Source organism: Puma concolor, chromosome E2, assembly GCF_028749965.1.
Source record: "Puma concolor isolate L17-30 chromosome E2, mPumCon1.1.hap2, whole genome shotgun sequence".
Taxonomy (NCBI): domain Eukaryota; kingdom Metazoa; phylum Chordata; class Mammalia; order Carnivora; family Felidae; genus Puma; species Puma concolor.
Window position 1 is genome coordinate 52,080,738 of NC_141681.1, and position 19,347 is coordinate 52,100,084.

Here is a 19,347-nt window from a genome sequence, read left to right on the forward strand (position 1 = left end):
CTTTTCCTTGTCTGTAGAATGGAGGCAATCACAGCTTCCACCTCATAAGGCTTTGTGAGGGAGGATTCAAGGAGATGGAGCATGTCGGGGGTCACCCAGCCCGTGGCAAGGGGCTCCTCAAGGGCAGCCTATTCGATCTAGTGCGTCATTCCACAGTGTCTGCTGGGTGACATTCCATCAACTTCACTGTGCCTCCTCTGGGTGTTATGTTTGCCAACCCGTGTACTCCTGAGCGCTTGGAGGACCTGCGTCGATACTTTCCGCGTCTTCTGTCCCCAGGGCTAGTTACAAGGTTAACCCTGGCATCCACTCTCAGACGCCCGCGCAGGCCGGGGTTCCGGAACCACGCCCTCTCCCCAGCCCTCCAATCCCAGGGCTAAACAGCGACAGCTGCCTTCCCTCTCCCGGAAGCTTGCTTCCCTTAGCCACGCCCAACATTGTGTGGTCACGCCTCAGCCCTCCAATCCCAGGCGTGAGGCCATTAAGCCACGCCCATCTGTCAATTCCACGGCTGGGTGTGCCGAAGTCCTCCCACAGCACACCACGCCTCCCTCTCTTCCCGCTCTAGCCACGCCTTCTCCCCCACCGACTCCAGCACCGCCCCCCTTCTAGCACCTGGCCTGGAGCAGTCACTAGGTTGTGGAAGGGTGTGGGTCCCGGAGACTTTATTTGCCCGCAAAAAGGTCTTGCCATGGGAGGTTGGCGAAGTACATCTTGCCCTACGGACACATGAATCTCTGGGCCTCGCGGGGTAGGCAGAAGCCGACCCAGAGACCTCTGCCCACCCCCTCTTGGTCCGCAAGTGATCTGTATTTGAAAAACGTCTCCAGGGATCAATCTTCCGGTGGGGAGAAAAGAGCCAAAGGCACCTGGGGTGATGTGGGGATACCCCTCACCAAAGGCCGCTTGTTTTCTACCTTCATCCTCAAAGTTCCACCCAATCTCTGGAATCTATAGCAAGAGAGGAAAGCGTTATGATTGTTTTGTTTTGTTTTTAAAGGGGAGTGGTCAGAATTGGGCAGACTCCCTCCTGCCTCTAAGATGCAAAACTTTAAAAAAAAAAAAAAAAAAAGGAAAGGAAAGGAAAGAAAGGGAAATGACAGTTCATTTACTAAAATCAACAAATTAACTACATATCGGTATCACTTGGAAGGACCCAGAGTGGGGGGTCATTCATCGCTGAATGAAGAGAGGAGTGAGAGGTAGATGGAAGGTGAGGAGGGGGCTTCTGGGGTCTGCCCCCAGCCACTTTCCCTGGATTTCTGTATTTTCGCTTCTCTTTTTCTCTTTCTCTGGGTCTCTACTCACCCCCTCATGATACGTCCGTCCTGCTCTCTCTGGGTTTCTATCCCCCATCTCTCTGGCTCTGCCTCTCTTGTGTGTCTCTGTCCTTTCTCTGCGTCTCTTGTCCCTCTCTCTGACTTCTCCCCTCCTCTCTGGGGTCTCTGTCTGTTTCTCTCCGACACTGAGTTTCTCTGCCTTCTCAGTCTCTGCCATCTACCTGGATTTTTGGCCATGCCCCTTCTCAGCCCTCCAACACCAGGGCTGAAGACTGTCCACGCATATTTCTCCCCATCAATTCTAGGCTGTTACTCCACTCTACTCCTCCCAGGGTCCTCTTCTGTATCACTGGTAAGGGGCAAGTGATTAGTGTTCGCAGATAGAAGATTAGCAGAGGTGACAGAAAGAAGTTAGGAAGGCTTCTCCACCTTCCCCGTCCCCTTCCTTGGGCAGCACGCATTGGTGATGGTGGAGCCTATAAATGGACATCTACTTTGAGCCCACATTGTACTGTTGTGTGAGCAGGAGCTAACCTGCTGTTGTCCTAAGCCATTGAGATGTCAGGGTTTATTTGTTACAGCAGCTAAAGTTACCTTACTACCTACCATGCCCAACCTACCTTCTCATACAGAAAGCTGACAAGACCCCAACATTAAAATTCCTGAATCTTCAATTCACATATCCATCTCCAATGGTAGGACAATGTCTTCTCATATTAGGACCCAACTCACATCGTGCCAAAAGCTGAGTGAACATTTAAAGGTAATCTTACCCCAATCTTAGTCTCAATTCTACCTTTGACCTAACCTGACTCTGACCTCAGGTGAATCCCTAGCTCTGTTTCTGGTATAAACCCAAACTTGAATTTGTCCTTGAACCCAACACTGTCTTGGCCTAATTCTCTCTCTAATGACCTTGGCCCTGATACTCCTCTTAAGTAAGTCTGATGATTATGACCCACTTATATCACAAGTCTGAACCTTAATCCTGGTCCTAAGCAGAGATTCACGCTGAGCTTGATCTCTGTGTCAGTCCCAATCCAGCCCTAGATCCAAATCCAGCCCTGATTTTAGCTACAATCCTAGCCCTGATTTTGATTCTAGCTGTCTTAACTCTATACCCAGTCTTTACCCAGGTCCTGTGTACTCAGCCCTAACCCCAACCATAGCCATAACCCAAACACTAGGCTGGTTGTCATCTTTACCTGAAAATTTTTTTTTTCAACGAGAGAGAGAGAGAGAGAGAGACAAGGGAGAGGGAGAGAGAATCTTAAGCAGGCTTCATGCCCAGCACAGAGCCCCACTCAGGGCTTCATCCTACCCTGGGATCATGACTTAAGCTGAAATCAAGAGTCAGTCAAATCAACCGACTGAGCCACCCAGTTGCCCCATCCTGTACCCTGAACCTTAACCCTGTCTTCAACCCCAAACCAAACTCCACCAATACTGATTGCTACTGATCCTTAAGCTTAGCCTTAGCCTGATTCTGAATTTCTAATCTTAATTGGAACCAAACTCCGGCGCTCAGAGTTTCATGTAAGTTGGAGTCATCCCTGACTTTTGTTTCTCTTTCACTCCCCACACCCAGTCCGCCAGTCAATGCTAACAGTGCTCCCTTCATGTTCTATCAGTGTTTGACTACTCCATTCTGCGTCCACAGTCACCATCTGGTTCAGTCACCATCATCTTCTTCCTGGATTACTTCAGTCACCCTCTCCCTAGGCTCCTTGTTTACTCTCTAGCCCCCCCCCCCCACCCAAAGGGATCTTGTTAAAACCTGAGTTGGCTCACATCTGTCTGCTCAGAAACCTCCCATGGCTTTTATCTCACTAGGAGGAAAAGTAGAAGTCCTACACTAGCCCCCAAGATCCTAAATAATATGGCCCCTTTTCTCTCTTTTCTGACCCCATTTCCTCCCACCCTTTCCTTGTTCACTCTGTTCCAGCCACCCTGGCCTCCTTGCTATTCCACACATACTCCAGGGACATCCCACCCTAGGCCCTTTGCACTTGCTGTTTTCTCTGCCTGGAATGCTCTTTCCCCAGGTACCCACATGCCCACCGCCACGTCTTTCGGGTATGTACTCACATGTCATATTTCCAGTAAAGTCTCACCATTCACCTTATTGAAAATTGCAATGCCTCTTTCTCCCAGAATGCTCAGTTTCCCTTCTCGGCTTCATTTTTCTTTATGATGTGTATTATCACCTAGTGTACTGTGTGATTTACTTATTTATCTTGTTTATTGTCCATCTCTCCCCACCCCCCGCCCCCCATAATGTATAAAGTCCCCAGGATAGGAAGAATTGTCTCTTTTTGTTACTCAATGTCTAGAACAGTGCCTGGCATATAGTAGACACTTAATACCTTTTGAATGACCATGTGCTTCCTGAGAAAGATGCAGCTCCATTTCCCGGTGGTTCTGGGATGACTGGGTCAGAGAAAGAATAGTGCAGATGGGAGCAGGTGGCCGTGGCCACAGCTGCCAGGAGTGTTCAATTATATCTGGCCAACAGAGGGTCTAGCTCTGTCCCTAAACCTCTGTGGCCACTTCAGCCCTGGCCAGGAACTCACCCAACTTGTGGTTCACGTTGCCCACCTGCAGGGAGAGCAGCTGAGTAAGGTCAGAGCCTGGGTTCTCTTCCTAGCTTGTTCCTGGAACCAGGGACATCCATATATTCCCTGCTTTAGAACTCTCAGCTTCCAGTCCAGCTGAGAATGGGGTGAGGGCCAGGAGGGAGACTCTGCTCAACACTGGAGCTGGAACTGGGCATAAAGGTGGGGATGAGGCAGGAACGCAGTGGGGCTTGGCACGGCCAGTGGCGAAGAAAGAAGACAGAGAAGGCCATAGAGGTGGAAGGACTGAAATACGACTGGACGGTGAAAAAGAGGCAAAAAAGAGAAAAATAGAGACAAACTGAAAGACTGAAGGTGGGAAACACATGCACATAGAAAGAGAGGTGGACAGAGAAACAGGGCGTGCGATAATGGGGAGAAAACGGGTCCCCCCAACATCTCTTCCGCGTAGCGTCTGTCCCAGTCTTCCGCAGCGCTTTCCTGCGACCGCAGACTGGCAAGCCAAAAAAAAAAAAACTACACTTCCCAGAATACCTTGTGGTTGGCCGTTCCGGAAGTAGGTTTAGGGTCCACCAATCAGATGCCTCCGCGGGAAGCTTGAATTTCTAACTAAAGTCTGCGGGGAGGGAGGTAGCCTCGAGGCCGCCGCCCCTGCCTCCACCGGCTCCCAGGGCTGGCACCCTTGCGGAGCCCAGCGGCTGGCTTCCTGATCTTGCAGGAGGACCAGCAGTTCCTGGGCGGCTATTTCTGGAGGGTAGATTTGGAAGTGCCTTGAAGGCTCAGCCTGGAGAGTTTCTTCATACAGGCTCTGTGTCCCCTAATAAGTTTACACTGGCCGGAGTGGATTCTGTTCGCTGCCACTCAGCGATAATGGGTACACAGGGAGAAGGAGATGCGGAGGCGGGCAGAAACAGAAAGTGATTCAGAGAGGTACGCAGAGATCCCACCCCCCCCACCCCCCACCCCCCACCCCCCCCCAGCGGAAGCGAGCAGAGAGGCAGAGCCCTGGAGGGATACAAGGAGATGAAATTAAAAAAAAAAAAAAAAAAAAAAAGAGGTGGGGGGGAGAAAAAGAGCGATGGAAGGAGGCAGATGTGATGAGACAGACACCCAGAGAGGTACTGAAGGTAAACTGAGGCAGAGAGAGAGACAGAGGCAAGGGCAAGGGGGCCAGAAACCATGTGGCCGAGCTCTCTCCAGAATGCTGCAATGGGGCGTTTTGGCGGAGAGGACACTTTAGAAAGACTAAGTCACAGTTGGGGATAGGAGGATGGAGGGGACCCTGGGGAGGTCTGTACTTGCCAGACTCCTCAAGGCCTGCCCTGCTGATGGAGAGTTTTTCCAGTAGACTGTCTCTTCCCCCTCCCAGCCCCAAGCTTCAACAGCCCTGACTGAGGAAAACAGTAGTGTCCCTGAATGCACTCCCCACCTGCCTGTCACTTGCCCTGAAGCCCACTTCACTTGGGGAAGGGTGACCTGGTGGGTCAATCACCTTTATGTCTGAGGCAGATGCCTGAGGGTAGAGCAAGACTGAAGGGGGAAGAGGAATGGAGGGAACAGAGAGACTGTCTGCAGGAGAGGGAGACGGAGTGGGAAAGAGAGGGGTCTGAGAGGCAGAGAGCTGGGGAGACTGACGCAGAGAAGAGGGAGCCCCAGGGGCAGAGAGAAGGGGACCCGGGGAGAGAGGGGGGCGCTGAGCACCCCCGGCTTTAGGATTCCAGAAAGTGGACCCAGACGACCTGACTCCTCTGACTAGTTGTCCTGGCGTCACTGATGCCCCTCAGATCTCTGTTCTCTTCCTTTTAAGGTTGCCGGATAAAATCCAGGATGCCCAGCTACCTTTGGATTTTAGATAAGCAACAGCTAATACTTAGTGGGAGTATAGCTCCAACATTGCACGGGACATATTTACCCTTAAGGAAAATTTTTTTTTTTAATCTGAAATTCAAAGGTCACCGGACATACTGTATTTTTATATGCTACATCTGGCAACCGTATCCCCATCCCTGTCTTGTTTCTGTCTCTTGTCTGTTTCGTGTTTCTGCTTGTCTTTCCCTCTCTGCCGGTCCACCTCTACCTTCTCTGTTCTCTCCAAATGACCTTGCTCTGATGCGCTCTCTCAGAGCCACTCCCGGAGACCCCCATCCCCGGACCCAGGCCCCGCCCTTCCCTCCTTCCTCCCCTCCCAGCCCTGCCTCAGGGGCCATCTCCCTCCTCCAGGCAACTCCTTCTTTTTTCTTCATCTGTCTTCTCATTGAGGCCACCCTGCACCCCTAAAATCCGCCCCCCCAGAAGAGAAGGTTTGGAGGCTTTGAGGGAGTCAGGAATCCCCCATTACTCACCTACATCCTGACCTCGTCTCCTCTCCTTTCCACCTCCTGGGTCAGAGAGGTCAGAGAGATTCCCAAAGTCACACAGCAGACCAGAGACCACACTCCACCCTCTCCCTCAAAATCCCTTCGAAGTTCCCAGCTTCCTGGTGGAAAAGTCCTCGACTTTTCCAGAAAATGGCCTGGCTAGGCAATATTTCTGAATACCAGGCGATACTTGTGGGCCACAGACCAGGACCAGACGTGCCTGTGGGGCCAGGAATGGTAGACTTTTGAGCATCGACTGTGTGCTGAGAGGTGCGGATGCGGCTTTCGGGCTGGCAACACGAAAACAGTGACCTGTCAGGGCCATTGCCATGTCCCTAGGCCTGAGAACATAGCAGGTGCTCAATAAATGTCTGCGGAACAAATGAATGAATGGATGGTTGACTGAATGAATGAAAAAAAAAAAAAAAAAAAAAAACCACACCCCGAGCAGCTGAGGACTCTTCTCCACGTCTGCTACTTGCTTTCTCACTTTGTCCTAGCCTCAGTTTCCTTCTTCCTACCCCCCTCTCTCGGTTTCTGTTCTTCCCTAGAATGCTTTTATTGTTATTTTTCAGTTGGAGGGTCTCTACAAGTGACCACCGTGTGCTGAGCATCTCTTCTGTGTCAGGTACTGATGGGGTGATGCGCTCGTGGAATCCTTCTGGAATATTCCAGAAGGTAAGTACACCTTTGTAGGGTATTTTCCATACGTGGAGACTGAGACCCAGAGAGAGGAAGCGAGGTGCCCCAGTCACACCGGAACCAGCCCGTCTGGCCTCACCCTAAACCTGTCTCTCCAACTCCAATGCCATTCTTCCTCGTGCTCGGGACATCATCACCTGCCCAGCCATCTCTGACACCTCCAAAATGTAAGGGGCTTGGTATTAAACGTTTACCACAGGGGTTGCAAACTCAAATGTGTCCAGGGGCCAGGCAGGTGACAAAAACAGAGTGTAGGGTGGGGGAGGGGCTGATGCTGCCTGCCCTGGATGAGGGGTAGTGACTGGACCACTCCAGCCAATTCTGGCCACGTGGCTATCACCAGAGATGGCGCATCTGATGCCTCAGGAGGGTCCTGCAACCCACATTTTTGTAAGTCTCCCAAGGTTTAAATGCTGGCACCAAATTCACACAAACCGCTGTTTGGGCCCAACGAGATTGCGTGTGCACCAGATAGGCCTGCTGGCAGATGGTTTGCAACCTCTGAATTGGTTTTAGTCCCGCATGCCAGGTTCTGTGCTAAGGAAGAATCTCCAGATTTTCCAGGAGAATCTATGCTCCATGAAGGCAGAGCTATCTGGGTCTGTTTTGTTAACCGCTTTATCTCCAGCACCCAGAATGGTGCCTTATAGATTGTACGTGCTCAGTATTTTTTTTTTTTTTAAGCGGATGGTGTATTGAATCCTAGTATCGACCGTAGAAATAACATTAAAAACGTCTCCATTTCATACATAGGGAGATGGAGGTTCTGAGGGGCAAGGGCCCAGGGTTACATAGCAGCACTGGGATCTGAATCCAGATCTTACCTGACTCCAAAACCGTAACCCCAGGCTATCCTGACTCTGCTCGGGGCTGTGCGTTTGCAATGCTGTGCGTGTGGACTTGGGGGTCCAGGAGCGTCTTTGCGCGGCCGTCGTGCTGAGTATATGTGGTGCAGGTAGTGGCGTCGACCCTCCTGATTGGACACCGAGCCCCCCCCCCCCAACCTAAACCTGGATGCTGGCTCCCCTCTGACACATTTGCTCTGGGTGCTGGCCCAGTCCAGAGAGAATAATCCACCCCTCCCCTCTTTCCCCCTCCTGAGCCCATCCTCAGGGGTCCCCCCACCCCCTCCCCTGGATACCCAGAGCCCTCGAGGGAAAGGGGGAAAGAATTTAGGATGAGGGTGGAGGTGTGGGGAGGAGGGAGAGGGAAGGGGATGGGTTAAGAAGGAGTGTGTGATGTCAAGCAAAAAAGACAACATTAGACACAGATGCTGAGATGGCGTTTATCGCGGCAAAAAAAGGTGAAGTCGCCGAGGGAGGGGGGGAGGGGTGTGGTGGGGGCCGGGGTGGGGGCCATGGAAGCTAATACATGGTGCACTAGGTCACACGACGGACACTGGGGGTGGTGGGTGGGGGGGTGGGCGTGGCCCAGGCATGGCAATGTGGGGAGGGGGAGGGGAGAGGGCAGTGGGCCCCAGCCAGGAGCTTCTGGAGGTGGTGGGGGGGTGGGGGGTGGGGGGGAGGTGGGGAGGTGGGCGGCTTCTCTGGTCGCAGAGGATGGAAGGAATCAGTTAGAGGGGGTTGAATGGAGGCACTGGAGGCATGGCCACATGGCGGATGGTCTGGGCCCAAGACATGGAACGTGGGAATGTGGGACAGCAGGCAGCGGGCCAGCTCTGGGCTTGGGCCTTTAATGTAAGGACTGGGGATACCCAAGGGACCTAACAGGTCCTCCAATCCCCCCATTGTCCAAGAGCGAGAACAGGCGTGGGAGAAGCTAGCTTAAGGTCCCCAGTAAGGATTTAGCGGTCTGTTCTCCGTAGACAGTCATCCCCTCGCCTCCACTCTCCTACCCTGTCTGTCCCAAACAGAGAAAGGGGCAAAGAGAGATGCTAACTCCACCATTATCTCACTGAGGCTCCCCAGGGAACCTGGAGGACCAACCCATTTCATAGATGGGGACAACCGAGACATCCCGTCAGACTACACCTTTGCCACGCCTCTCCCACCTCCCCGTGGAGGGGATCGGTGCACCGCATTCCTCTGGGAGTAATACTGATATCTTGAAATCCTCGGCACTGGGGGCAGGTGAGAGGACCCACCTTGGGATTCTCCCAAATGTAACCGGAATGTGGGCCATGCCTCCAGGGGCCTGAGATGTCAACACAAAGAAAAAAAATGACTCCCCACGTCCCCTGGCTCAAACCCAGTACAAAAGTGACTATTTACAATGAAGGGGTGGGGAGTGTGGGGGGAGGGCACAGATAAGACTGGGGCCGGAGTCAGCGCTCCGCTTGCAGGAGGCCACGCCCCTGGCCCCGCCTTTGAAAGGGACAAAGCCAAACAGCAGAGATATTTATAAAGGGTCACTCTCCCCAGGGCGGGGAGGACCCTAAGGTGAGGGATGGGGTAGGCCATGGGATGGGGTGCGGGTGGGGAGGCATGGGCGGTGGGAGGAGATGGAGGAAAGGTAGCTGCTGCCCCTCGCCTCCCCCCTCCCCCTCGCCGGACACACAGTTTTCCGTGGGATGAACACAGAAAGGGTTAATCAAAAAGAGTTCGATGAGCGAGTCTGACGGTCGAGTGGGGCGGGCTGGAGCAATGAGGCCGCAGGTCCCGGTGGCCGGTGGTGATGGAGTCACTTAGAATATGAGAGGTTGGTGGTTTTGGGGGGGTGGGGTAGGGAGGAGGAAAGGTGTGCGGGAGGGGGATTAGGCGGTCCCCCCCACTTATCTCTGAGAGACAAGAATGTCCTGGACTGGCTGAGAAGGGGTTAAAAAACAGCAACCCCCCCCACCCCTCCCCACCCCCACAGAGACGTTCCCCATCTCCCTCCCTGCCACCCAGCAATCCCCAACGCGACTGGCAGGGGCCACTGAGACGGACCTGATACACACCAGCCGCGGCGCCACCGAGAGAAGCCCCTCCACCACGGCGTCCAGACAGCTGACTGCAGTGTAGGGGGATCAGATAGCAGGGCTGGGTGTCGCGACTCCACGAGAGCCGTAAACTTGTGTCCCCGGCCCTCGGTGCCCCAACTTGGGCATCGCGATCCCGTCCTCCCCATCGTGACATCCGGTTCAGGCTTTCGCGATAGCCGGCCTCAGAGTTTCAAAGTCGGCGCGGGGCAGGGGCGTGGCCAACAGCGAAGGCCTGCCTGGCTGTCGCGAGAGGTGGGCACCCAATCAGCAGCCTGGACGCCCCCAATAGCCAGCCTCGTCGCCGCTCTTAGTTAATACTTTTTCCACCGCTCCGCGTATCACGACCTCGAGTCCTGGTCTTGCCACAGCGACCATCAATGCAGGGGAATCCCCTCACTTTCCAAACGGTAGGCCACCAATCAGAAACGAAGTAAGGAGGGTGGGGGATGGAGAAGTAGGCAAGAGAAACGGAAAGAGGGGAGAGTGCGGGACTTGGGGGCTAAGAAGGGGAGAAGAAATACCACTCCGAAAAGTGGTGCCATGTTCTTCCAAGTCTAGGTCCCCAACGGTCTCTAAGTCTGACTCTTACCAAACTCCGCTTGGGATACCCATAATTCCCACCTACAAGTCCGGGGCAGGCTAGGGCAGATAAAGGTGGCACACGATCTTCACCTTCTGATCCCCTAATAATTATTGCAGTGAAGCCTCCTTGCCCATGCAGAGATGGTTGGGACAGGGCAGAAGAAGGTGGCTGGGGCAGGTTGGCTCAGAGGCCCCTGAGACGGGGGATGAAGGAGGTGAATTTGGCACATTGAACCCCTTCTCGTTAAGTGCTTTGAGGTCCTTCTCTGGAATCCAGCTGGCACCCGTCCCTCGAGGCCAACAGAAGAGGGGTTGAGCTTGTCCCCTCCTCCCCAATTTCTACAGAATTGCCTGAAGGAGGCAAAGTGGGGTTCTCCCCGGCTGGTGGAATTTGGGGGATCCAAAAGGTTAAGGGTTAGCTGAGAGGGAGTTTTTTTTTTTTTTCTTTCTTTTTTTCTTTTTTTTTTTTCTTACAAAGATTCTAAGAAAAACTCAGGGTGGGAGGGGTGAGGAAGGGGGACCCAATTTAGCTAAGTGTCCACAGACTTTTTCAATGCCTCTTAGGGGCCTCCTCAAAGTGAGATGGCTCCATTTCTCTCCTCTCTATCTGAGGTTCCCTCCCCCCAGAGCGGCTCAGTTCTAAGGAAGTTTGGCACTTTTTTTTTTTTTTTTAATTGCTGGGGGAATGGGGGAGGGGAGAGATTTGAGAGGGTTGAGAAGAGGGCGAAAGACAGATTTAGACAAAGATAGAGACAGGACAGGTAATGATGGGAGCCACAAGGAGAAAAAGGTAGAAAGCTATAGGGAGCCCGAGAGAGAGAGAAGTTCTGGGGGAAGATGTTGGGAGCTGAAGGGCGAATGGGGAGTTACAGGGAGACAGTTTAATGCAGCAAACACTTATTAAGCACCTACTGGGTGCTGAAGAGCAGGGTGCAAGGAGGCCACTCAGAGTCTCTGAGATCTGATTGGCTGACAGGGAAGAGGAGAAAAAAAAAGAGGCGGTGGGTTTTTCAATGATCCCCATCCCTGACCCCACATCTGTGTCCCCTCTGGACACACTGCAGCACGAAAGATTGAGGTCAGAATGCAAAGAGACTTTCAAGGGTTGGGGAGGATGGTGGAGGGGGTTTCCTAGGGTAAAAATGGAGAAAGGTGTGTGGCTCTCCACTCACCAATCTGGTGAGTGAACTAGCTCACTGAGCTAGCAAACTACCTTTCAGATACCCCTGGCTGGTGGGGTAGGGGGGTCCCCGAGAAATGTGAATAGGGAGAGGGTTGTCACACACATACCCCAGGGGAACGTTTTTCGGGAGGCCCAGCCTCCAGAGACGTGTCTGTGTGACAGGACTACTGGGTCCTGCTGATTGGGACCCCGACCCCCTTGAAAGGGGCTATAGAAAGCATCTGACAAACCAGGGCAGCTGAGGATGCAAATGATATGCAAATTAGCGCTTTCAAATCCCACCTCCCCACTCCCAGACCGTGTTTTACCTCTCCCTGGCTCCTTCCCCTCCTCATGGGGGCCTGGGGGGCCATAGGGGGATATTCCAGCTAGACACTGCAATACCCACTATGGGTGGAGATAGTGCGAAATACTGTAGGGTCTTTTGAGAGGTGGAGGGGAGCAATGGCCCACAGGGCCACCTCCACCTCCTACCCCAAGAGCCCCCCCCCCGCCCCCGCCCCCTGCAGAAGATATGTACAAAGTTACATCAAGAATTGTTTTGGCACTGGAATCTCCATCTGGGTTCAGTCTGGAGACTAGGGGTGGGGGCAGCAGCGATGGGAGGTGGGGGATGGGGAAATGGGGCCTGCCCCCCACCCTGGAGATGAAGAGGGCATGGAAAAAAGTCACCCTAGTGCCCAAGCTACAGCCTCCCATTAGGTGGAAGGGGCGGGGTGGGAAATTCAGTGCAAGGTACCTTGAAGGCTATTGCTTTCTAGGGATTTTCACATTTTGATTTGGGGGTGGCTCTCTAGCGAGGGGCAGGGGTCTCCCAGGCTTTAGGGGTGGGAATTGTCTCTGGCTTTTCTTCTCTCGTGTGGGAGAGAGACGAGGAGGCCCGATTCCCCCAAAGCCATGGGACAGAGAAGGGTCTGGAAGACCTAGGAGGGGAACAAATGGGGGAGAAGATGGGCATGGGTGCCCCTCCCCCAGAGATGCTGATGATGGAACCAGGGCACTGGGGGCCCTGCTTTGGGTTGGAGGGAGCGGAGGTGGTCTCCAAGGGAAAGGGGGAGATGGGCGAGGGTAGAGGTGGGTCTCAGCTATTCTAAGTCCATAGCGTTGTCAGGCCCTGAAATCTCAGCCCGCCAACAAGGCCTTAGAGCAGACCACAGCCGCAGTGCTCAGGGAAGCCACTCCCAAACCATCTCTCAGGGCTGCCTGGCTTGACAGACTCCATCAGAAAGAACATTCTAGCGCCTCAGGGCCCGTGGTGAGAGAGCACCAAGACACTCGGATCCCTCCGATACTACTAAAGCACTCCGGCTTGCTGGAAACCACAAGCCAATCTAAACTCTCAGACCACACGGAGCATTCCAGCTCAAGGGACCCTGCCGTGGCTCCCTGAACTCTACACTGGGGTCATGATGGCCCGACAGAGCCACCACACGTTTGGCTCACCAGACTCAATGGAACAAAGCCACGCGGACACGAGCATGCACACAAGAGGCGGGGTGGGAATGGGGGTCTTTAACAGCAGTTTTCACCAGCTCCATCTCCCACCCCTCGCTGCCAGGTGGGTTCACAGACTTGGCGTGTTCGGATAGAGGTGACCCTGACAATACTGGGTCTTTTTCCTTACAGTCCTCCAGATAAGATCCAAGTCCCACCCCTCATTCTCCTCCTAGGAAGACCCCCGGGCCACGACCCACCAAAGAGGGGTGCGAGTGGAGAAGGAGTGTCAGTGACTGGCCATGGCCCAGTACAGGAAGTGCATGCTCCATCCCAGTGACGTCACGGGAAATACCCTGGAGATCCCACAGGAAGTACTTGCCCCCATGATATCCCTGAAGTAGCCTTCAAGGAAGGCTCACTGAGACATCATAGGAAGTACCTGTCTCTTCTATCATCACAGGAAGTGACCTCTGGGGAACTGCTTCCCGTGACATCATAAGGAGTGCCAGAAGCACCCCGGAAAGTACTTGACTCAGTGACATCCCAACAGAGACCTTCATTCCCATCACTCTAAGTAAAACCACCGAAGATGCCACCGGAAGTTGTTCCAGCCCGTCGCAAGAGTCATGCCCACAGGACTGGACCAATCCCAGAGCCGGCCTCATTCCCAGCAGGCACTGCACACCGCTCCCCCACCATAACAACCTGACAACAGAACAGTGAACAGTCCCACCTAGAAGGGGCAATTCCAAGAGGGGTAGAGCCGCTGAGAAGATCTGGGAACTCTGGGGTCCCTGCTCCGAATACCCCATTTCAGCTCAGATTCCTCGGCTACCTCTACTCCCATCCCTTCCTTCAGATCTGGAACCGAAAGCAGGAGAGGTGGGGTGTTGTTTTGGGGAGGCCCCTCATTCTAGGTGGCCCAGAGGCTCCCTCCCCTCCTCCCACATGGAAACAAAAACTTCTAAAGGTGAGGGGGGGGGCGGAAATCCTTACCAAAAAACCAAACCAAAACAAACCGAAACAAACCAACAAACAAACAAAAAAAAAACAAAACAAAAAAGAAGTAGAAGAAAAGGAAAATAAAAAGAAAAAAAAAAAGGAGGGAAAGAAAGAGAAAATAACGCTTTGTTTTCTATTAAAATCAACAAAATGCAATATATACAGATATCACACAGACCTGGGCCCTGGGAGAGGAGGGTCAGGCCCAGTCAAGCATAGGGAGGGAAGGAGGGGTCAGTTCAGGGCTGGGGAGGGAGCTTCTGGGCCCCATCCCCAGCCAGCACTCAATCCTGCCTATGACTACCAGAAGGGGGGGTGCAGTCAGGCCTACCCCAGCCCCATCCCACGAGGAGCAGGACTACACCGAGCTGAGGTCAGGAGTTGGGGGTGTGGGGGAGGGGGAGGAGAAGGAAGAGGAGGAGAAGGGACAGGAAGGAGGGTGGGAGCAGACACCACAGGCCTCATCCCACTTTCTGGGGGTTTGAGGCCCTCACTCCCTGCTCGTAGGTGACCCGCTGGCTGATGAGGTATTGAGCGGCTTGCGTGGCCGCAGGGCTGCCCGTGATGGTGACCCGCCGGTTCCGCGTGCCTGGCAGGAACTCCCCCTTCTTGGAGATCTGGATGCGGGCGCCCGTCAGCTCCTGGTACTCCACCAACGTCTTGCCCCCTTTGCCCAGGATGGCCCCCACCAGGTTCTCAGGCACCGCAATCTCCACCAGCTCCTTGGCACTCTCGGCCGCCAACTTCTCGGCCGTCAGGAAGCCCCCGGCGGCCCCTGCCGCAGCTGCGGCGGCCACCAGCGGGCCGCCCCCGCCGCCCGCCCCGCCGCCCGCCCCGGCCCCGAGGTAGCCGTTGGCGGCTGCGGCCAAGGCGAAGGACCCCAGGGCTCCGGGGGGCGGGGGTGGAGGCGGGGCGGCCCCTCCGGCCGGCCCGGCCCCGGCCTCCCCAGCGTAGGACGCCAGGAGGTTGGCCGCGGCGGCGGCGGCGGGGTTGGCACCGGCGGCCACGGCGGCCAGGACCCCGGAGGCTGCGGCCGAGTTGAGGCCCAGGCCGAGGGAGTTGGTGTTGTAGCCGTAACTGGCCAGCGTGTTTAGCGCCGTGCTGATGGCCAGCAGGTCGGTGCCTGAGAAGGCGGGCAGGGCGGCCGGAAAGGCGCCCACGCCCGCCAGCCCCGCGGGGCCCAGCAGGCCGGAGGCGGCGGCGGCCGAGGCGGCGGCGGCGGCGGGCAGCACATCAGCGGGGCTGGCGTACGGTGAGCCGGTGGGGTTGGAGTTGGCCACGGGGCCAGCCACGTTGGCGTAGCTGATGTTGAGGCAGCTGCTGCTCTGGGGGTCTTCCTGTACCTTCTGTACGATGGCGCTCACGGCCTTGTGCACCTGCTCCGGTTCGCCGCTGACTGTCACCACGCGCTCCTGAAGGTTGATGCCCTCTGGCTTCTGGGACAGCTGCACCCAGGCACCCGACTGTTCCATCACGGCTTTCACTGTCGCTCCCCCCTTGCCGATGATCAGGCCCGCGGTGCTGTTGGGGACGATCAGCTTGGCCTGCGTGTGGAGGGAGAGGGAGGGTCTTTAGGATGGTGGGTGGAGACTGAACGGAAAATCCGTCTGGGGCTGGCCGTCTTAAGTCATTCTCCCCCCATGCTCTCAAGTGCCCCAAACCAGGCCCGGTGTGCCCCTTGAAATGCACCCCAGGGTCCTATGGGTTGTTAAAAAGTGAAATGCTTCCATCTAGGTTGGTTAAAAAAATAAATAAATAAAAAGAGCCAATACTCCAAGTCCCCTCAGTAGGCGCTCAGCCACCCTGTCCCATGCCTCTGGGGCCCCTGGGACCTCTCTTCCATCCTGCACCTTAAAGGCCTAATGGCTGATCCAGTGGGCCCCCTCCAGGACGCTGTTCCCCACTCGCATTGGTGCCCTAGCCTTCTAGCTCATTGAACACTCTGACTCCCAGCCCCAGAAAAGGACTCATTAAATCTCATTTTACAGATGAGCCACTTGAGGCCTAAGAGACCAAGGGACTTGCCCCAAGGTAACCCAGATAGCAAAGGAGCTGAAATCCAGACTCACGGATTCCTGCTCCATGGTGTTTCCTGCCCTATGTCAAGGTCGCTTCCCTTAACCTCTTTTTGTTATCAGCCAAATTGTTGTCCCCACCATTCACATGATCCCCAGTGCCTCGGAATAGGGCTGTATTTGGAGAGAGGGTCTTTTATTTTTGATTTTTTTTAATGTTTATTTTTGAGAGAGAGAGCGGGGTGGGGGTGGGGTTAGAGAGAGAAGGAGACACAGAATCTGAAGCAGGTTCAAGGCTCTGAGCCGTCAGCACACAGCCCTGACGCAAGGCTGGAACTCACAAACTGTGAGATCATGACCTGAGCCGAATTCCGACCTCAACCTACTGAGCCACCCAGGTGCCCCTGGAGACAGAGTCTTTCAGGAAGCAACTAAGGTTAAGTGAGGCTACCGGGGTGGGTCCTGATTCAATAGGACTGGTGTCCTTAGAAGAAGAGGGGATTAGGACACAGGCACGCACAGCACAGAGGGAAGACTGCACGAGAACACACAGAGAGAGGACGACCGCCGGCAGGCCAAGGAGAGAAGCCTCCGAAGAAACCAACACTGCCCCAGATCGCAGACTTCCAGTCTCAGGAACTGGGAGCGAATGAATTTCTTCTGTTGCTTAAGCCACCCGGTGGCGCTTTGTCAGGGCAGCCCTAGCAGTCTAATACCGTTGTCCTAGGTGTAGAATGAAGATAACAAGACCTTACACCGGCGAAGGCAGGGAGAAAATCGATCGCTTAAATAACAGTGGTCCCCTACTGGGGTGCAGAGCAGCCGGTCCTTTGCCGCTGCAAATCCGATCAGTCTGAATTCCAGCGGAGAGATTTCAATGCCCAAATTCTCCTTTCACATATCCGAGAGCATTTCCACACCTAAATTCCTCTTTCTCAGTCTTCCCCGTGTCCTGTCAGACCTGTGGGTTCCACCCCCTGACGCTGTCACCCCTGTGTCTCCTCTCTGCCCCTGAGCCAGCCCCTGGGGGGTGTTTGGGACATTTGTGGGAGCGGTTTTGGTTGTCATGGTGACTGGAAGCAGATACAGACATTCAGTGGGCAGGGCCTTGGGTATTTGCACCCCAGAATGTGAGAGTCAGTTCTTCACAAGGATGAACCGTCCAGGTCCCCGTGGCTTTTATTTTTATTACAATTTTTTTAAATGTTTATTTATTTTTGTGTGTGAGAGAGAGAGAGACAGAGCATGAGGAGGGAAGGGGCACAGAGAGACCGGGACAGAGAATCCGAAGCAGGCTCCAGGCTCTGAGCCATCAGCACAGAGCCGGATGCGGGGCCCAAACTCACAAACTGTGAGATCATGACCTAAGCCGAAGTCAGATGCTTACTTGACTGAGCCACCCAGGTGACCCCTATATGGATATCAAATGCCTCCCTGGACATTCATCTCGGTAAAAAGTCTGTTTATAAATCTCAGAGCCCAAACCTGAGCCCCATGATCCATGTAAGTACCTAATTTTGTTTCCCCCCGATGGTTTTAAGATCTACTGAAATTTCCAGTAATGCAACCAATCAGTAAATGAAGGGAAGATCGTACCTTGTTTTGTTTTGAATTTCACCAAGAGTCATTCGTCATTTAAAAATAAAACATGACAACAGTAGTAACGCCACATATATTATTTACGTCTCCAATGCTACACCCTGGATCCCTGTGTTTGTCACTGTCTCTTTTGCTCAGGCTGTGTGAGGTGTGGGCAGGTGACTATTTCATTACTTCTACTGGGGTCCTGGCTGAACATTTACATGTTAAAATCCATCTCATTTTATAACAAATCGCCTTCCTTTCATTTCTTATGTAAAAAAGTCTTATGGGATAAAGAAAACGTACATCCGTACAATGGAATATTCTTTGGCAATCAACTTAAATGGACCAAGTACTGATCCAGGCTACAACATGGATGAACCTAGAAAACACGCTGTGTGAAACGAAGCCAGACACAAAAGACCACATATTGTATGATTCCATTTATATGGATGTTCAGAGCAGGGAAATCTATAGAGACAGAAAGTAGATTAGTGGTGGCTTAGGCCTGGAGTGGGGGTGGTGGTGCTGCTGAGCTGTGGGGATTGAGGAGTGATAGCTAAGGGGATCAAGATTTCTTTTTGAGGAAATGAAATGTTCTAGAATTGATTGTGGGCACGGATGCACAATTCTGCATACACTAAAAACTTCGAACTGCGCACTCTACATGGGTGAATTGTACAGATGCGAATGAATATCTCAATACAACTGTTAAAAATATTACCGATTCAGATATGTAATATATCGACATTATATGCATTTTCTCATGTGCCGCAATGAGTGTGTGTATGTGTGTGTATGTAATTTCAGAGTTAAGTGGGGTGGGAAAAATATTTGCAGGAGAAAGAGGGCGTGGGCTTTGACAAAACTGAGAACCACTGCTCTCCTTGCTCTGCTCTGTGGGATCTGACTTCAACTCTTCCCTCGCTCCCTCTTGCTGACCCCTGCGCAGGCTACTAGACTCCCTGCTGTTCCTCCAACTTGCAAGCTTGGTCCAGACTCAGGGCCTTTGCACCTGCTGTTCCCTTACTTAGGATGTTCCTTCCCAGAAAAGAAGACTCACCTCTCTCATCATTCAGGTTTTTGCACAAATGCACCTCTTTAGAGGGACCTTACCACCCCAATTATCAAGGCTTGTTTATTTTGCTTATTTTATGTCCCCATACAAACACCTCCAGACTTGTATCCAACTGCTAACCTCACATCGCTAGTATCATGTAGAATGGACACCTCAGACTTAGAAGTCCGAAGTGAAACTCTTCATCTTCTCAAATGTGTTTCTACCATGGTCTTCCTCATGTCAGTATGTGGAAATTGCACTCTTTCACTTCTCAGGTTCAAGACTTAGGAGTCTTCTCTTTCTCTCCCACTCAACACCCAATCAGCAATCCTGTTGCCTCTACCTTCAAAATACATAGTAGATGAGGTGTCTGGCTGACTCAGTCTGTAGACAGTGAGTCTTGATCTCAGGGTTGCAATTTTGAGCCGCTCATTGGGTGTGGAGATTACTTTAAAAAATCTTTATATATATATATATTACATACTATAGTGTATATAGTATATATATACACACTATATATATATTTATATATAAATATATAGCATATATTTATATATAGTATATATTTATATATACTATGTGATATATAAATATATAGTCTTATATATATTAGACTATATTTATAAGTATATAGTCTATAATATATAGA

At 53.0% G+C, this 19,347-nt stretch overlaps 1 protein-coding gene and 1 long non-coding RNA gene across 5 annotated transcripts in view; one reads left to right on the plus strand and one right to left on the minus strand.

Moving 5' to 3' along the window:
- The first annotated feature begins 6,682 nt into the window (after positions 1 to 6,682).
- On the plus strand, positions 6,683 to 14,064 carry LOC147573676 (uncharacterized). Of its 2 annotated transcripts, none has more exons than XR_015244958.1 (2): positions 6,683 to 6,891; positions 13,274 to 14,064. It is a non-coding gene; the product is annotated as an uncharacterized LOC147573676 (long non-coding RNA). The 2 variants fall into 2 exon arrangements; XR_015244957.1 differs by lacking the exon at positions 6,683 to 6,891 and adding an exon at positions 9,720 to 10,245.
- A 97-nt stretch (positions 14,065 to 14,161) lies between these two features.
- NOVA2 (NOVA alternative splicing regulator 2) overlaps positions 14,162 to 19,347 on the minus strand; it is a 28,816-nt gene continuing 23,630 nt past the window's right edge. For all 3 annotated transcript variants that reach the window (XM_086690158.1, XM_086690156.1, XM_086690157.1), the window contains one exon: positions 14,162 to 15,586. In XM_086690158.1, coding sequence (XP_086546284.1) covers positions 14,504 to 15,586 — 1,083 coding nt within the window. In that variant the 3' untranslated portion in view covers positions 14,162 to 14,503. The remainder of the gene's footprint in view (positions 15,587 to 19,347) is intronic.